At 42.8% G+C, this 20,249-nt stretch overlaps 1 protein-coding gene across 2 annotated transcripts in view; it reads right to left on the reverse strand.

The window, feature by feature from the left end:
- epha4l (eph receptor A4, like) overlaps positions 1-18,944 on the reverse strand; it is a 53,053-nt gene extending 34,109 nt beyond the window's left edge. For both annotated transcript variants that reach the window (XM_075474016.1, XM_075474015.1), the window contains exons 1-3: positions 18,684-18,944; positions 17,055-17,122; positions 14,074-14,737 (exon numbers count right to left, since the gene is read on the reverse strand). In XM_075474016.1, the coding sequence (XP_075330131.1) occupies positions 14,074-14,737; positions 17,055-17,122; positions 18,684-18,771 (820 nt within the window). In that variant the 5' untranslated portion in view covers positions 18,772-18,944. The remainder of the gene's footprint in view (positions 1-14,073; positions 14,738-17,054; positions 17,123-18,683) is intronic.
- Positions 18,945-20,249: the final 1,305 nt, after the last annotated feature.

The following is a 20,249-nucleotide window of genomic DNA, read 5'->3' on the forward strand; positions in this document are numbered from 1 at the left end:
AATCCACAAACACATTCACTAAACAGATGTTTTGAGAGCAGGGAAAGCTTGGGGACAGCAGCACAGCAGGGACGATGGGAGGTAAACAAACTCAGTCATGGTATTGTCTCGGTCCAATTTCCTCAAGGTCTCCAGAGGCTGGACGTGTGTGTCTGCATGTGAGTGTATTTTGCATGCTTTCCTGAGATTGTTTGCAACGAAAAAAGCTTCATTCCATTATGGATATAAAATAATGGGCAGATACATGGGACGTAGGTGGGGAAGTATGCTAATGTTGTTGTGCAAGGGTACACTCAGGGTGGCACACCGCACAGAACAAAAAGAGAGTTAAACCATTCTGCTCCATGGTGAGTCAAGAAGAATGGGGCAGGAAAAGGGAGGATGTGAGAGGAGAACACACACACACTAAGAATAGGTGAGGAGGAAGAGGAAGTGATATGGAAGCAGGTTCAGTAAACAAGTGTAAAGCACGTGTCACTCTGAAGCACAAACATATCACTAATCACTGCAAAGAGCAACAATGTCACATTTTCTGTGACCTTTTTCGTTGATTTGTTGTTTTTACTTCTGCAAACGTTACGGACATTCTACTGCCGAGCAATATTAGGTTGGGTCTGTATTTTTCTAATAATTTGTCGATTGCTTGTTTGTTTTTCATTGTATGTTGATTCATGTGACTGATGCTTTCTCAAGCTAGAGACGAAATGGTGACATAGAGGCGCTGCAGACCACTGACTGGATGGAGAATCCTCGCAGGAATCATCACAGGATGGTGTCAGGAGCTAATAAACTGCACCATCTTTAAAAAGCATGGTTAAAAAACGAGGCTGGAACTCGGCTCACAGGACGCAGCAGGGGGTAAGTCAATGTTCATAAATGATATTGCTAATACGGGATGTCATACAGCTTCATGTCAAAAGAGGCGAACTATCCCTTTAATTCCACCATCTCTGACCTGCTGTCGACAGGTGTGTAATGTCAGTTGTTACATTATGATGTCACTGTTCAAAGCAAAAACAAATCTTCAGCACCAAAATGCATGACCCTACATCCAGATAAATCTGGAAAATAAATTTGGCCAATAATCACTTAAAGCTTCCAAAGAAAATCCTGAAATAAAAGCAGAAACTTTCTTTAGTGAAACGTGTGGGGTTTTTTTTTGTGATCATTAGCTTCTTAATAAAATAAACTAATCTGACCCATCATGGATATTAACCATGAAACTACTTGAATGATGAGCTCAGCATAAAAGACCATCAAGCCTAGACTTGAGCTTCTCTGTTTCTGCTAAACCTTGTCAGATCATAAATGCACCTCACATTCACGTGTGACCTACAGTACAGGACATACACATCTGTCAGCACTTTAGCGAACAGAAACACACATGAAGAACTTTAATTACAAAGCTGTCTGGTCTCCAGGGCAAGTTTGACATGAACCTCGTAGTTTTTTTTTTGGAAGCAGCTGGTTGGATATGAGGAGGGGCTGAAAAAGGCCAACTCACAGTGAACAGGAGGGTATTTTTAGTTTGTTTGTTCAGGTAATCTACTTGCAGCTCCCAGACGACAGCCTGTCTGGGGCCTCAAAACACCTTCTATTGTGCATGTGTGTGTGTCTTTGCATGAGTGTGTGTGTCCCTGAGAACGCAGCACTGCCATTGTGTTTCAGCATTCTGTGAGCAGTTACATGCACTGTACGCATGTGTGAGTGTGTGTTTACTCAGGGCACATAAAAACTTTCTCGGGTCAGTAGCTCAGTAACAGCTCATGTCAACCCTCCAGTGTAGGTATCACTGCAGTAGCCTTTGACCTCTCCTGGTGTCAGTCACTTTCAAGGTCAATACGGTCATGGAAGTGATATACCCATCAAACCCAAATCCCGATTTAAACAGTGAGTTCCTGTTAGTGAGGCATGGTATCGCACAATTCTACAGACTCTGGTGCTGAGTGCATGTGCTGTCATCCTTAACCCCAGGCTAGTTGAACCTGGCCTTGCAGGGGGAATGGGGTGGGGGTGCAGGATGTGTAACAGGAGCTAGAGGTTAATAGCTGCTGCTTAGATGGGGTTACTCATCTGCTAATGTTTTTTGGCCTTTCGCTTTAATGTGAAGACAAACATGCAGACACAGCAAAGATGATGAGGACCAAACAGAAGACACCACTGGAACCGAGCCAGATGTGAGGTGTGTTCTGTATTGCTTGGTATCTTCTTTCACTCTTGCTACTTTTTTCTTTCATCTCTCCTTCTCTGTATGAGTTCTTCCAACACATAAGCTTAAGTTCAACACTTTGGCAGCTTTGTCAGTATTCAAGCAGCAGCAGAGCTTCACAGAATATTCTCATAATATCCTATCTGCACACCAAAACCCCTAAGATTACATATCACACACTTTTTTTTATTTTCCAGGGCAGCAGTTTTTTTTTACTGTCAACAAGAAGGTCTCTGCTGTCTCTACCTCAATGAATTGCTCAAAGGGGCCAGTTCAAACTGGAGTCAAAATGAAAACAATTTAAAGCTGCAGTCGGCAGGTTTTCAAAATTGCGAGTCTAAAGTCGGAAAATTCGAACTGATACAACTTTCAAGTCCCTCCCCCAACCTCTAACAAGCTCCGAATCGCCCCCCAAACCCCTCCCCCTCTGTGGACGAGGTTGTGCACGTGAGTTCACACCAGTGTGAGCGCACACAAGCTGGGGCAGACTCACGCTCAGCGGCGTGTGCACAAGCTGTGATTGACAGGTAGGATTCCTCCACCCTAACTTGATTGGTTAAAAACAGCCGGGAGCGCTCGGTTTTTGCAAGCATGATTACAGGCTTCAGAGGGAGCTACAGATTTTGTTATTTTTTCTAAACAGCCTATTTAATATTCTACTTCCAGAATCCCATGACAGTTCAAGCTAATATGACTAAAAAAAAGTTGCCGACCGCAGCTTTAAAGTCAGGTGAAACACCTCAACAATACACACAGGTGCAGTCACATGACCACAGCATCTGTACTCATTACCGCTCACTTCACCTCTTTTTCCAATCATTTAACAGAGCTACTGGACAAAAATCACTTCATCTTCCTCTCTCCTTCATTTCACACAGACTGTTTTTGTCACACATACGCAGTCGCATATCTATGCACCCGCTTCTCCACTCCTTTTATTTCCTTCTATCTTCTTCCCATAACATACCTCAGTGGTGTGAAACTTTAATGGAATGTATCTCTTTTTCCTCTCCCTTCCAACAGTATTTGACAACCGGATTCGAATCATGAAGGATCAAGGTTCCTAATCCCTGAGACATGCCCTGGTATGGACACACCTCTGCCTCTGGCCAGAGATCTGCAGCTTCAGGTCTCCCCATGCTGTGAGACCTGCACATCCCCAAATTACATTTCAGCTCTCCCACAGAGAGGTTGCACCTCACAGGCAACCCCATGGTTTGTTTGATACACATGCAAGTTTGTACATTGGTGTGCACACACATGGCAGCAGGAGGTCAGCCACTTGATCCTAAAATTCTTGGCTGAGGCCAAGGATAGCTACATGTGTTAGAGAAAGTGAAATGGCAACAGAGGTGTCCCATAACCACTTTCTGTATTACTTTCTGATGTGGGATGTTTGGGGAAACATGGTTACAACATAAGAAGTTCAGTGACTCATGTCCTTCTTGCTAAATATAAAGCTAGCATCCAGTTAGCTCACCATAAAGACAGGCAGAGTGTGTGGCAGAGGAACTTGGCTGGGTTCAGGAACTGAGTAAAAAGGAAGAAATACTTACCTGCAAAACTCCCATAACTGTGAAAAGACAAAAGTGTCATGATTTTGATCACTGTGTGATACGCTCCATGCCCCTCACCATAGAACCTCTGTGGTAACCAACAATACATCAGGCCTACGTATGGCCTTTAGACACTGTCTGTCAGTGGGGTCACATGGCACTGAAAGGATCGGATAATTGGCTAAATTACAATAAGACTGATTTATCAAGTTCATGTAGACACCTTAATTGGACAAGAAAGTGGATCGGATTAAGACCCCGAGATAACTCGGTTGAAAGTCAAAATAAACGTGCTTGTAGACGGGTGAAGGACGTGGTGAATTAGACTTTGCGTTCTGCGCATGCTCGAGATTTTTTCCCGGGGTCGTGAACCGGAAGTCGGAAGAGACAATATTACTGTTGTTGTCGCCGTAGTCGGAAAGATACAAACAACGCGATGGAGAATGTTGTGCGGTTGTGCATCGCGTTTGTGCAATAAGCATGCTCATTATAAACTAAATGTAGAGGGACGCTTCATCTTGCTGTTCGTTCGCCATTTTCTCCAATACCTGAGTTTGTTGTTGTTGTTGGTGGTGGTGAAGCGGTCATCCGGAAGTGGCTCTATTAGCAATAGTTGAAATGGGTACAGCGCCACCTATCGTATCGTATGACATGCTTTGTGCCTATGATTCGATTAATTCACCGCCATATATCCAAGGATCATTACCCTTGCTCAAATAAGGAGCAACTCAGTCTTATTGTAATTTAGCCAATAATCCGATCCTTTCAGTGTCATGTAACCCCACTGTGTAGCTCTAAACGTCTCATCACAACACCCATGAGTTTCAGCCTCAGTGGTTTTAAGCTGCCCCTCTGTACCTGCTCATACCACAAGTTGAGCAGGTTGTATGTATGACCTTTGTGACCACTGAGTAGTTTGGATGGATACTTAACTGCCTGTTGGGGCATAGTGCTAACTGATGCAATTTCCATTTTTTAATTCAGAAACCTTTCAGAAACAAGGTGAAGAACAGCAGACTGCTGCTCCCTCATCAACCCCAGAGTCAACAATTCCCAGGCTGACACAACAAAAGCATCGCAGCTGCAATCCTGATTCTGAACATTGTTGTCATCACTGTCCTCCTCACATCTACAGACTTAACTTTTTCGAGGCACATTTGTTGTTTGGTCAAAGCTCTCGTAAAACCATCACCTTGTGAGTCCAGTGGACTCTAAAATCTGTCTGCACCGCTGGAGCAGAGGCAAAAAATGACAACGCTTCATTGAAAAAAAGAGGTCTCACTTCTCTCAGAACAACACTGAAATGAATCTCAGTGAACAAGTGATCTCAAAGATGAAGAAAAAAACTGACAGAGCTCTGACTTTGGGACTGAGGGAATCGGGTCAGGTTGCATTGCTGTTGTTTGTAAGAATCACTGAGGATTGTTGTGTTGTGTGAGATTTGTTGTCATTTTGGTTGTACAAGCTTGGTTTGTGGGAACTGAACTGTGTTTCAGTTTCTCTTGTAGGATTTTAGGCCATGTAACAATAATTATATTTTGTCAGACTGGGACTCTGACTGGCACCCTGGCTAAGCTAAGCAGCATAAGACCAATGCAGTGTTCCTCAATTTTAATCACACATTGTAGTGTGAGTATGCTTTTCCAGAGAGAATGAAGCAGTGTTCCATTTCCTCCAGCACCATGATAAGAAAAGGGGGATCTCAGCTCATTAAAATGGGCACTGCATCGTCCAGTCTCAGGGCCCATCAGATTACACAGCGGCCCTTTATTGCAAGGCTTTTTGTCATAACCCCTAACTGATTGCTACGGAGCAGCTTTTGATTTGGACACTGAACTCTGTGCCCCCGGAGAAAAAGGATGACAACTAAAGAGAAGAAAAGACCACCTACTACTGGCCCAGCAGGACTGAGGGAGCTTAAGATAGAAATCAGCAGGAGAAAAGAGACAGGGAGAGATAAAACACTTTCAAGGTGTTTGCAATCAGCTTCCCATTGTCAGAGAGGGATGGAGAGCTGGCCGTCCATCTGAGGAGCTGCTTTGTCACCAGGCTCAGATCACACAACCAGATTGGAACATTAATACAAGTTTAGGATATAGCATGCAATATGCTTGTCAAAACAGATGCACTGAATAAATATAAGAGATAATGGTTCAGACACACACACATACAATGTCCCTGCAATCAGTGATATATTGCATCAGATCAGAGGGATTTTCAGGCAGCGGTGAGCTGATGGATTAAGTGCAGGAAAAGCATAATTGCCAGACTGGAACAAAATCTTTTTCCACATAACTTCTCCCGCGTCTTTTGTATTTTTTCCCCTCCCTACCTCCATCCCTGCCTCCTCATCTCTGTTTCCTCTGCTCTTCTTGGCGAGAGGTCTGTTCTGCCTCTCTCAGCACAAAGAAGGTTGCAGGGGCCCTCTTTCTCTTTCATAACCTCCTGTTCAACAAAACAGTCCACCCATGCCCACTTGATGGCTGTCCACTTCTTCCTCTCTACCCGTCTTTCTCTGCCTATACATCCATCCATCTCTCTTTATAAACCCTGCACCTTCTCTCCATCCATCTGCCAGTTGAGAGAGTGGAAAAGAAAATGTTAAAGGAGAAAGAGAGAGCAAGGGAACAAGAGTGAGAGCATTTAGGAGTGCAGGAGAAAATGGAAGAAGAAGAAGGGAAACAGCCAGAGGAATGGGGAGAATGGCAGGGATGGTTGGAGAGATGGTGGGGGGTGAGAGGACTGCCGGGTTGTGTTGGTGGAGAGCTAGGGTATTGATTCAGGGCCTTTTGACATGCTAATTTGCTTGCTGACTGCTTTAATCGCCTCTCTTTCCATCACAGGCTTCAAAGAGAGGAGGCTTTTTAAAAAGAGGAGAGGAGGGGGAAATGTTTATCATATTTTACACTTCCATGGCACATATGCTGCAGATGGTGACTGACAGCCATGTTAGCTGCACTGTACAAACCTAGAGTATGCCATCAAGAGAATGATGTGTCCTCTCTGTCCAATACAAAGCTTGCTTCTCTCATTTTGGGAATTTCAAAGGTAATCTGAAGCATTGGGAGATTTTACAAAAGAATATATAAGCCATCTGAAAAATGCATCCTCACAAAGTTAAGTGGAGACACTACAAGTGACTAGGGTCTAATTTTTAAGTAATCAGTATGAGCAGGAAACATTAGCAGCTGGTTACTAACATTAAAACAATTAGTATAGTACTCTACCATTTTTTTATGGAAATGAGACATTTCCCTTAAAATGTACACTGATGAAGGTCCAATAGAACAAATATATTTCCACACAAAAATGTGTATTTGATGTTTTCTTTCTACTAATCGTGAAACAAGTTCTGAAAGCAAAGCAGCTCATAATCTCTTAACTGACCTGTACTTGTCTCACCTTAAATACAATAGATAAATACAAGACAATATAAAGTGACATGGTTCTTACTGGACACCAGTGGCACTGTGTGATTACAGGCCACATGGAAACTAAACAAATAATCACTGCTTTAATATTCAATGATCAATAATTCTAACTCCACAATGTGCTTTGTGCTTTCCAATAAAAGGCTAAATAAAAAGTTTCATATCATGTTAGGAAATTACTTCTTTTGCGTAAACAAAAAATGTTTGAAATGTCCAGGCTTTAGGGCTGTTCTAGCTGTTCTACATCATCGAAAACCTAAACAAGGCACAGAATGTAACTGATTAAATGTTTATTTGTTTTTTAACTCAACTTTTAATATCTATTTCACCATTTTACTGTGTAAATTGGTCCATTTCAGGAATTTGAATAAAACCTTTTGCCATTTAACCCCATTCAAAACACTTACATTGTTGGCATTCCACTGTGAAATTCAATGCTAAGCAGAAAGCAATGCTCCGTTGTGCAAGTACTTGGAAGGTCAGCAGCATTATAAAATTATTTTCTTCCTATTTCAACCAAACAGTGAAGGGAGGTACCTTTTTACGTACTTAAGATGAAAGTTTAACATATTTCCAGCACTTCCCTAGAACCAGCAACAGATTCTTAACCCTCGAACACTAACATGAATCCACACCCATGGGTGATTTACACCCATGCGAGACACAAGTCCCAGGAGCGGGTGGACCAAAAAATAAGTTCCCAGCTGTATTATTATTATTTTTTGTTTTTAAGAATCTCGATTAACAATGATTCTCTAATTCTTCACAAATTTTAGAGCCTTTTTATAACGTCCCCCCATGGTACCTTTTTTTGTTTTATGAGGCACTGTATAGCAGGAAATAAGTACTTAAATCTTCCATATATTGTTGTCTTTTAATATATTTTGATTAGAAATATTTTTTGGGGGAGTATATTATGTCGGGTGAAATCCACCTAACGTTAGTGATGGTTATACAAAAATGTGCCTTAGTCTAGGGTTAAACAAAGAACAGCAGTAAATTCTGAAAGGGGGCTTGATATTCTCTGTGAAAAAAATTGAGAGACTTAAAAGTTGATTATTTGTGGTAGTATGATCATACACACTGCAGTGTGGCTGGCGCTGTGGGACTGCTGCCACTGTGAGTGGGGTCATGCTCGATCACCAGTGGCTTCCTGCCCTAAACGGGACTGTGAGGAGAAATAGAGAGGGGTGATGAGTGCTGAGAACTGCAAAAGGAACAAACACAGAGGCAGGACGGCTGCCGGAGCAGGAAAAACATTTCATCACCTCTGCTAATGATGGCTGAATTACCACCAGCAGCCCCTCCTCCATCCAGTAAAGAGAGGATTCTTTTTTAACCATTTGAGTGGTTAAACAGGAACAAAAATTTAGAAATTCTTTAAGGAATCATTTCAGCAGGAAAGGGAGGGCAGTAGAGGGTCGCTCATGAGACATTTTGTCCTTTCTCTCTGTACCTGTTGTTCTCTCCTGCTCTCTGTCGGTAATAGATTCCTCGTCTCTATTCAGAAGCACAAAATGAGCCTCTCTGGTGGCAGCGAGAGTGAGTACATCTACCTCCGTTCTCCTGCACTCTACTCAACTCTCTCTGTGTATGTGAGTGTTCGTTCATCGACTGTATGTGTCTGTTGCTAAACACTATTTTTTTCATGTCTGTTCCTAGACATTTAAATCTGCCTGATCAGAATGAGCATGCATGTGTCTTAGTGAGCACATGCATATGTTGATTTCATGCAGTAAAACTTCTTTCTCTGCGTGTGCGTAGGTGTTCAGAATTGGAGTGTCTTTGTGTTTGTGAATGTGTGTTTGAGAAAGGTGACGAGTGATGAGGTTCAGTGTGTGGCTGCCTTCCTCCCATCAATGATGGTATAATCTCATTATTCAGTCCACTTCCTGCTGCTGCCACCACAGACAGGCAGACAAACTGTAACCTCCTTGACGGCTGGTGCAGAGAGGAAAAAAAAAGAGCTGAAAAAAGGTGGTGTTTCTGGGTGAACATGGTTAACAAAATTAAGATTTAAAAAGTTGAAAGGGATAAAGAGTCAATAAAGCAAAAAGATTTTTAAGGAGACAGAAGACATAAAGGGGAGAAAACAAAGCCAAGTCAGCATAAAAGAAGATGCAAATACTTAATTTGTGTATGCGCAGAGGAAGAGGAGAAGGACAACAGAAGAGGGAGAGCAAGAGACGGAGTCTGTAAATTTAAAGCCATCGAGGACCGGTGGTATAAAAGCAGGGCGGCTGTAACTGAAGAGGAAGAGCAGTTGCCGACCAACCAGAAGATCGGGGGTTCGACTCCTGGCTTCTCTGGGCCACATGTTGAAGTGTCCTTGGACAACTGACTGCATGTTGCCTCCATCGGTGTATGAATGTGTGTAAATGCTTAGAGCAAAGCACTGTGTAGCGTGCTGTATGAGTGTGTGAGTTAATGTGGCATGGAGTGTGAAAGCACTTTGAGTGGTCAGATAAGCTAGAAAAGCACTATACAAGTGCAGTCCATTTACCATGAGTGAAATTAGAACAATGCTCCCAAGTGAGTATTTAACATTGCCAACAGAAGGAAGGAGAGAATAAGAGACTCACAAATACATAGAATAAGTGAGACACAGGAGAGAAACTTCATCCCTAAACCCTCCTATTCCAACACCTGAGTAAGAGTTTCCAGCTCAGAAAAGACTGCTTGGAATAATACAGGAATGGAGGGGGAGATTCAGAGATAAGAAGCTGTCGCACACTGACTTCCTCATCCTTACCACTGAAGCATGTGAGTCATTTCTAAAAGGTGAAAAGGGAAATGTCCATGATCAGAGGAGTTGGTTTAAGATTCTGTTTAGCTTTTGGCTAAGAGTTCGGCTTCCGGTGGTTAAGGTTAGGAATATTACCAGGAAAATAATGTCAGCCAGTTTATTGTCTTGTGAAGTATCAGTTAAAATGACAATATGTAGGAGGATTAGAATGACCTCTGCACTACATAAAGTATTTTTTTAAACATATCATTTAGATATTTAGGTAAATAAGAAAACGTATTACACTTTACAAAAGAAAAACCTTAACTTCCTGCCCTATCTCCTCACATCAACACAGTCATGAGAAAAAAAATAATCAACAACTGCTGACTACAGAGGACATAACTCTGCAGTGAAGACAGGAGCAAGAGTCACTACATTATTAGTTTTTATCATCCATCATGGCTGTAGCTCACTTATATAATTTCTGATGTGTTTATGCTGAAAATGTCAATTTAAACTAACATAAAATGGATTAATCTGTGTAGCTTTTATTTGGGATTTATTAACAAAGTTAATGTCCCATTAAAGTACTACAGAGCTCATTCAGTGCTATGCAGCCAATCAGAAGGACCTCTCTCATTGACAGACCTGACGCTGATTCAACATGAATTGTTCCAAAAAGGCATCAGCAGGGTCCAACAGAGCCAACAGCGCCTTAAACACTGAAAATACAGGAGACAGATGTCTGCTGACAATCCAGACATTCCTGACAGCTGATCCAGTCTTTAGACACGCCATTTTGGGAGCAGTCCTGGAAGGCCTTGATAACTCTGTTTTAAGAACAACTGTTTCAAGAAGGGAAACAGCCAGGTGAGTGGAAGAATGGCCGGGAATGACAACAAGAGGTTGTGGAGGAGCAAAACAAAATAAAAAAGACGAATAATAATCTTCTGGTCAACGAGTCAATGTCTTTATCCAAATGTTTAATTCTACTTCGCTGTTGACATCAAAACAAGCATGTCCTGTTTGTATCAACCATGTCATAGAGGTAGGTGTTTACGCTGTTTGTGCCACTGGATCCGCTGAGTAGATCATCTCACGTATGCACCCAGCTGATATGCTGCTTAAATAGTGAGTAGTATGCCACTCTTTTCGCCAGCATGTAAACGTTGTGGACCCATGGATCTCTCAAAGGAAGTCTGCATGTGTTTTTATGGGTATTGAGTGAGTTGTTGAGGATCAGCTCACAGCTCACTGAGCTCACCATCAGCACACACATGTGAACGAGTGCAACTTGAAGGTAAATACACACATACAACTTGAAATCCACAGATTTTCCTGGAAACACACAATACAGCCAGGTGGGGGGTAAACTGCTGCCAGAGCTTACTGTCGGACAAAAGTTTTCTCACTCAAGGACAAAAAACAGTTAATTATCGTTTCCCCACCATGAAGTGCAGAGTTCTCACTTCTTCTCCACCACCTCATCAACACTACACAACCTCACCAGATGAAGAGCGAGAGTACTTCCTGACCCCCACCATCCCACAGAGATGTGGGGGAGGTAGTTAACAAGGAAAAGGATCCCAAATACAAACAGACAGAGTCCCCTCTCCTCAGACCAGGGGGGTTCTTGGCCCTCAGTGCCCTGGTTGCCTCTCTTGCCTTGGCCCTGGGAGTACACCCTGGTCACCCTTGAACCACCTCAAGCGCAGACGCACATACACACTCCTACAGTGCAGCTGTCAAAATCCTGATGTCTTAATCAATCCTGGATCCACGACCTTGTCAGACGCAGCAGCAAGATGGATGCAGAAGGTTTTGACCCTTGATCTCTGTTGGGGTGGAAAATACAAGTCCTGTGTGCCCCGTCAGCTCCCCACCACCCCCTTTCTCTCCAAACATCTCCTGCCTCAGTCGGCTCTGCTGCTGCCTCAAACAATGACGGAGGAGAGCTCATTCATCCCAGGCTGGGAATCAGGGGCCGAGATGCCCTTGTAACCCCGCACAGACACAAGACAAGCTCACATAAACACACATTCAGACAGCTGAGCTATGTTCACACAAGAGAGCCTTTAAAAGTATACGTTCAAACTTTAACCAGGTGATTGGTAGAAGCATAACCCAACACACTTGTGTACTGTTTGTAAGATGTTTTAATGTCACAATATTCTATCCAACGGCGTAAAACCCAGAGCTCTCCCTGGATATTTTCCCTCCCCAAAAACAAGCTTCTGTCTGAGGTCTTTAGTCAAGAAGAGGGGAGCTTCTTGTCTGACCGGGGAATGTAAACCAGCTCCTCAGTACTATTGCAGACCAACAGTGGGCAGCATCTTTCAACCCCCAGTCACTGGAGCTGGTCCACACTGAGTAAAAGTGACATGTTTGAAAAGATTATGAAGAGTGTAAATGAAGCTAAAGAATGAAGTCGCTGTATTGGCATGTTTTCACCTAGACACTTAAGCAGAAACAGTGATATGTGATCTAAATGGATGTATTGGCTTGAGAAGTAGCAGTGCCGTTGCCAGGCTGGCAAACACTACGCAGCTGCATTACTTGTATCATATCAATGGTTCCAATTCTATACTGCCTTCTTCAGAGTGTAACAGTTATTCATCTCAACAGGAATGAAACCGATTGGGAGTCTTAGTGTTTCAAGCAAATTAAAGTTACGATCTACAGCATGAGATGTAGAATCTTATTCTTATTTGAAATATGAGAAGTTATCATAGTGAACTGCATGACAGAAACCAAAGACTAATTAAAGTCTGTAACTAACTACATTCTGACTTCCTTTCCTCCCCACCTTTCCTCCCCACCTTGGTGACTTTTGGAACACAAATCTGTCTGGAGCTGCCTAATGCCAGCGACAGAGGAGATGGCATTATTCCAAGACAACTCTACCAGCTCAAGTGATGCTTTTTTTTTCATTTTTTACACAGTAACCCATCTGTGAAAACTTGTGACAACCCCTTCACCTTCCCCACCTTCAAGCAGCCAGCGGTACCCCTAAATCACCAAACTGTTTGTCATGCAATTAGTCCTCCAAGATAAAGGCTTCATCATTAATTAGGAGAAGTGTAGTGGGCCACCCCTTGTTAATCACCCATGCCCAGCCTCTGACCCCTCACTGCTGCAGCCCACTGCTTTTTGTGTGTGATGGTGATGGGGCGGGTGGATGGGTCTACCAGTAAACCATCAAGTCAAAATTGGTATCAACTTTCCTGGCCAGATTACAACTGCACCTCCATCTGGCAAAACACTAAATGTGATCCACACAACAGCTGCTGAGTATTATAACATGCTATCAATAAAACAGTGTCATACAGCACAACCTAATACAAAAAGCAAGTTAAATGAGGGCAGAGACTTGGAAAAAAAATGATGAACAGCTGTAGGAATTTGAATATGTCTATTGTACTATCACATGAAATTACTTCAATAATGCATTAATGACGCTATTATGCATACAATCTTAAAGAATCTGGAGGATGACACTCTGTGGTAACCTTTAATCTTCATCAAAGTGTCAGATGTAGAATCACTGCAGATGAGATTAAAATAATTGTCCACAAGAAGCAATTCCTCCCAACCAGATAGCCCCATTTCAACCTCATCTCAAAGCAGTGCATTTTCACTCCTCTCATACCTGCTTGGAATCATAAACCTTTTCTCTCTACTCCTCCTCCCTCTGCTCCTCTAAAGCTGTCTATCTCCTTTCCCAGCTTAGGGTTCCACTGGGAGCAAGAGAAAGAACAGGTGGGGGTGAAAGACTCAGTGGTGGTGCAAACCAGTTGGAGCTTTACACTCCTCTACCAGTTTCACCAGTTCTCGGGGGATACATCCCTTTGCACAACACCTCCCAGTGGGCCTGCTAATTAGTCCATTTACAGTCATCACTGTCTCTATCAGCCAACCCGACTCTGGAAGGAAGACTGGGGCGAGAAGAAGAACGACGAGATAAAAACACCCAACAGGGTGAGAGGTGGCTGAATTGAGTGAGGAGAGGGCAGGACAAAGGGAACAAATGATGGGAATAAAGACAAAGAACTGGAGATGGGGGAAGGGACAGACGGGGTGTTGTAAGAGTGGAGGCTGTTCTAAAAACTGTAAGTGCTAGACAGCTGGAGAGAAGTGTCAGATCTTTACCTTGGCATTCTGCATTACGCTCCTCATATCCAGGGTTGCAAAGGCAGTTCCCAATGGGAACCAACCACTCTCCATCAGCTCCACAGTACATCTTAGGCACCTCCTTCTCCTCTGAATTATCCACACATGAGCCACGAACTTCCACCAGTGAGGAAGTATCGGCACCAGTTATGGTATCAGGAAACTGGGCCAAGTTCCGCACAGATAAAGGACATTTCTTGTAGAAAACCCTGACTGAAACAAGTGCAATGCACGCGCCAACATCCTGGAAGGCCAAATAGAAACCCTTCCGGGTCAAGGCACCGACATCCCGGACCTCCGTGTTTAGCTTCATGATACGATCGCCGATGTCCACCTGCGTGAAGCTCTCATCTGCAGCGATTGTATCAATCTTGTTGAACTGGTTCTCCCGAATGTAGCGCTCTTTGTCATTGTTGGACTCATAGTAGTACAGATTGAAGGTTTCCTTGCAGGTTCCCATGACCCCCGGTAGACTGTTACAGTCCCGAAGGGTGAACTTGATCTCAATGTACACACGCTGGGCACCTCCACGCGGGATCCAGTCAGTGCGGAGCCAGTTGTTCTGGTTTGGCTCCATGACATTACACACCTGGTATGTCCGGATGGGGATGTTCTTCTCGTCCATAATGCTCACTTCCTCCCACTAGGGATAGAATGCATTGAAAATGTTACATGGTTATTATCAAACTTGATGAAATTTTCTGTCTGCTTACTTAGTTACATATGGTGCAAACCATAACTAAAAGTAAACCGATAAAAGCAGCAGGGTTGTTAAGCTTAAGAGCATCTGAATAAATATCATAAACAAAATGAGCTGTGTATGTACTGAACATGACTGGGAGCCAGTTCACGCCAAAGAAGCATTTGGTTTGTTTGTTGTAGTTCATATTTGATTCACAGCAGAGCTAGTGCTTAAACTTAACTCATGTTTATGAATGACATCTGGTAGACCTGTTAGGTCATAATTCAGAAACCCAAAGCTGTTAATATTCACCGAGGTATAAGAAATTAAATGCATGTAATTAGTTCTATGCCTCAATGATCTATAGTTCAATTACTCGTGGAATGGTATACAAAATCCACTTCTCACACAGACACACACAACCACAGACCTGGATGGTTCAGAACATGAGTATATGTAAAAGAAGGAATGTTAACAGAGGATTGTATGGATACAGACGGTCTCTAAACAAGTGCTCAGGATCTAATATGTGTAGGCCTGCTTTACATCTACATTAACGAGCAGGACCTGGAGACTGAGGCGCGCATGTACACTGATGTCAGCAAGAACTGATGACGAAAGAGACGCTGATGTGGGGTGCATGGGTTACTTTGTCCAGCACGGCCTGGCTTTTTTTTTGCCAGGAGGGAATGTTTATTATACTTATGATACAGTTTCCCTCGACCGAGTACTATTGAGCAAATACAAGCATGTCTTCAGAGGATCAAAGCAGTGTGTTCCCTCCAGTTTTTCACTATGTGTTTTGAATAAAGTTTTTGACTGAGCTGGAGTCTAAACATGAGCAGACAGGTCTTTGGCCGCTGTAGCTTTAACCATTTAGAAAACTGTACAAAATGAACATAAAAAGAATGGTGGGAGATATGAGTAATGCTGCCAGATATGACTTGCCTTATCATAAACAATCTGGATTAGAGAATTATTTCCCCAGAGTAGAGCAGGATAATACTAAATACAGCTGCTGCTGTATGATTTGAGAAAATGTCTCCCTATCCCTGATGCTCCATTCCATTTTGCTCGCTTCCCTTTGACCCTCTTTTGTTGGGGAAATCTAGCGTGGCTGAGATAAGGCTGCACCTTTCCCTGATAGCAGGAAAGGGGAAAATGAGGCCAATTGGTCATAATGAGAGGGTGAATGCAGGCTTGCAAGGGCTGCCAGGACCCTGTCAATCACTTGTTTGTGATAAAATGGCCGAGGGGAAGACCTGAGCGCAGCACTAGTTCACTCAGGAAGGCTCACATGGACATGCACATGGTGGTCTGCTGTTCCACTGGGTTTAACTTCATTTTCTGACATGACTGTTGCTGATTCATATTAATTTTAATACAAATTACAAGGCTCACTTGTCTCACTTGTGCAAGTAAAAAAAAAATATGCAAGGGTGATTACTGTTATATGTTAATTTTGAACAATTATTCATTCAGACACTAATGAATTTGTCCATTTCCATATGATCTAACTGAGAAGGTTAAGCAATTTTCTCTGTATATCTATGAGAGCCCCACTGCAGCCCATATTCTTTCTCTATCAGAGCTACTGATATCCCAATTAGACTGTTGGATCAGGTATTTTGTCAACTCTCTTCCCTGTTGGTTTTATAGTTGGTCGTCCTGCAGTTAGAGCCGAAGCCGACTGCACTTTCCTCATATTCATCCATTTTAGAGGACCTTCTCTCAGCTGCCAAGTTCCTCTCTCCTCTCTCATATGCTGAATGGTGGAAAGGGATATAAAGTTTCTCCACAAAGACCGATTCAATCCTGCGTCTATTCAGGAAACCTGACGCCTGCTGCAGTATCAGCCCCTGCATCTGACCATTACAGAGTGGTTGGAGGGAAGGGGGGCAGGAGAACGGGGCTGAGTGGGGTGCCTATAGAGTGAGGGGTTCAGGATCCCCATGGGGCCCTGAGGGTGTGGAAAAGGGTCTCCATGCAGACACACACACACATGAAAAAAAAATCTAATTCACATTTATCTATATTACAGTTTCCCATAAAAGAAATGCTCTCACCCTGAGCTGACTATCCTGACAGGGCAGACTGCAGCACAATAAATCACCAACAAAGATTTTCTTAAAAAGACTGAACCTGATCAAATGGGACTGTGTATCTATCTGGTGGTTCACTCACAGCTCCTGCCAATAATGGATATTATCTCTTTATTTTTAAAGCTCAACAGGAGACCGTGCGTCCTAACAAGGGAACACTTCTTTGCAGTACCTACCCCTCCTTCTGTCGGGTTGGCGATCCATCCCAGCTCTCCCTGAACAGATCTGGAGTCCAGTAACGTGACTGGAAAACAAGAATAGTAGACGTGAGCATGTAGTCGCAGACTGGCCACACAACATCAGCTTTGGCATATCTAACTTAATTCGGCCTAACACACGGCGGAGGGATATTAGCGTCCTAATTTTTGAATGAATAAAAATAAATGTTAAAGTGGTTTAATAAGATGACAAATAAATGTATAATGGATATTAGTGCAGGGGTGGATAAATAGAACGACATGTCTAATTTTTTTGTTCTGCATAATTATTTACGCGCGTCCTTTCGATTGATTTCCGTTAAGTAAATGATTTTCTACGATGGACAAACCCATTGCCTGCTTGTCTTTAAATCATTTTCCCTTTGCTCACCGTCGGCTTTAAGCGTGATTAATTGGAGTTCTGAGCATAAACTTGGTCTTTGAAGAGGGAAAGCGTTTAAAATGTCTTTGTCAGTCAGTCTCGCACAACACCTTGCAGGGAAAAAGTCTAACATGTGAAGAACTTATCAAAAATAGTCTTATTGAATAGGACTAAAATTGAATCAAAAGTCATCCTGCATTAACAGGGTTATTTTAAATGTTAAATGCTCAATAAACGACTCACACTATATACATAGATTTATTAATAATTCTCAATATTTCTCAACATATACAGTCAATTTCTCAATTAACTGTAACAATACAGTGTAAGCCATTTCATAATTTGGAAATGTTTCTTTAAAAATAAACAGAACCAGAATCTGATTGGGTTGCGACAGGACATATGAACAAATGATCTAATAAATTTTATGAATTTATAGAATGTATATTCTGTATTGGGCATTACATTTCGAATTTTAATAATCTTTGCCTCTGGACATTGTGAAGGCAACTCCGGAGCGCACGTCTCGAGTCGGTCACAACATGCTCAGTCCGAACAGTTTCCACTTGAAAATTCCTCCGCTCTTCAGTAAAAAAAAGAAGCAGAGAACTAAACGGATTTTTTATTATTATTATTATTAATCGAGCATGAAAATGCGCAAAGCAGCGCAATTCAACTGTTAAAGAATTTTGAACAGAAAGACAGTGACAGCAGGAGCGATGACTGCAAACAGCTCTGAAACGGATGGATGAAGAGCTGCTTGGTCACTCCGATGTGTGCTGAGCACTCCAGTCTTGCAGTGACTTGTAATTTCACGTTAATTCCCTCCGTTTATGTGGAAGCCTGTAGCATTTTATTGTTGCTTTTTCCAGATATCAGCTCGACTTTCTTCCTTTCCTTGACCAAACAGCTTTTATCGGGGCCAAAAGAAAGACTGTTCGTGCCCTCACGCACGATCAAAACCAGAGCAGAGACCAAAACGGCCGATGCGCATTTGGACACTCCATCTCCTTCGAGTTTCATCCGCGTAACCCCAGCAAAAAAAAAAAAAAAAAACAGTCTCCACGTAAAGGTGACCGTCTGGGTTTTCCTTCATCAAACTTATCGTGGCCCTACGTACTCGCAATCGCGAGCTACGGAGCTTGGCCCCGCGGAGCAAACGCACAGAAACGGAACGGGGATGGAGTCAGTAGTCCAAGGCAGCTCATTCCTCTCAGCGACCTTACCTTCATTTGGGGGGTATTTCCGTGACGAAGAAACGAGTGCAGAAATCCCCGAAATAAGAAAGGTGAGCGTGAACAAAATCCCGGCCATTTCTGTTACTGTCCCGTTTTTCTTTTCTCTTTTTCTTCCGTTGTTCTTCTCTCAGGTCCTGCTCCCCCTCTCTCCCTCCCTCTCTTCCCAGTGGAATAAGACTCTGAGGCGGACAGCAGGAGACAGGCGCACCGTGCGCTCTACAGGCAGGAGGCGGGTCTGTGCGCTTTGACGCGGAGCTTGTCAATCCATAAAGGAAACGTAAGGGACAGGAGAGCAGGGTGCAAATAATCATTAACTACACCCCCTGCACACTCCTGTACACCCCTACTTACTCATGTACCAGTGATTATCTGATGGGACCTATCTGCGAGACATTTTCAGTAAAACTACCCACAACTCTGAATCATCTAGTTATTCTAAAAATAAACTTTGGGAGGTTTTACTTTGTTTTTGACCAGTGAAAACAAACGGCTGCTGCACATACTGTTAGTTTAGAAGCATCTCACTACCCTTGACTAAATAAACAATCAAAGTTGCTCCCAAGCGAATCAGTGCATGAGTGAAATGCAATGCGTCAGTTTTGTCCTCTGTGCTCCTCGCAGGCACACTATGCTGATCCTGCATGTAGGCTGACTCCAGTCAAGCGCAACGCTGTCCGGGGTGATCTGCTTCGGACAAGGTCGCCACCTAGCGGAAATATTGAAGTTTGTTCTGCCTCCAAAATTGGATTAAAGAACAAGCGCGAGTATGAGATCCCTAACATTACATGGAATTGCACTTTATAAAATTGGCAATAGCTGCTTTGGGATCTGTGGCAAGAATGTACTGTATTTTTGTCACTTGGTATTATTCTAATATTACTAAGGTTTAATTGGTATTTATGATTAAACATGCACACAGGTCCATCCATCACAGTATAAGAGCAGACTTGGTGTTTCATCTGCTGCAAAGGCAAAGGATGCACAGGCATTGATGTTACTTCTGCAGCTTTCCTTCAAACAAAGGCTGCATTGTTCATGTCTGAGAAAAAACAGCTGTGCCCAGGTTTGAGATTTTGCAGAGGGTGTTCCCACTCTTTTATGTCCTCCTACACAGGTCATCTATTGCTCTCATGAGATATGCCCGTATTTGGCAGGAAACCTTTCAATGATCTGTAGAGGAGATGTCACTGTGTGGGTAGGTCAGGGCATCTGCATCAGCAAACACTGTGTACCAACAGGCTTCTACAACCATAACAGGAACCTTTGGAATATTGTGTCTTTTTGAAGTGGAATGTGGCCTTTCACAGATTACAGAGACTGTGATTCAGCTGGAAGGCATGTAGCCTGTCTGAGAATCTTTGAGCAAGTTATTGTATACATATCAACTGAATGACTGTTGATTTGATGTGAGATGCAAAGTCAAAAAAAAAAATTTTCACCCATACCAGGCAAATATTTAGGTATTATGATGTGAAATCTTGCATATTTAAATTTAAAGAGCTGCATGTATTCAAGATTCAGGCAGCTTCATTTTGACTCAAAACCTGACTCTTC

This window comes from Odontesthes bonariensis, chromosome 9 (genome assembly GCF_027942865.1).
Source record: "Odontesthes bonariensis isolate fOdoBon6 chromosome 9, fOdoBon6.hap1, whole genome shotgun sequence".
Classification (NCBI taxonomy): Eukaryota; Metazoa; Chordata; class Actinopteri; order Atheriniformes; family Atherinopsidae; genus Odontesthes; species Odontesthes bonariensis.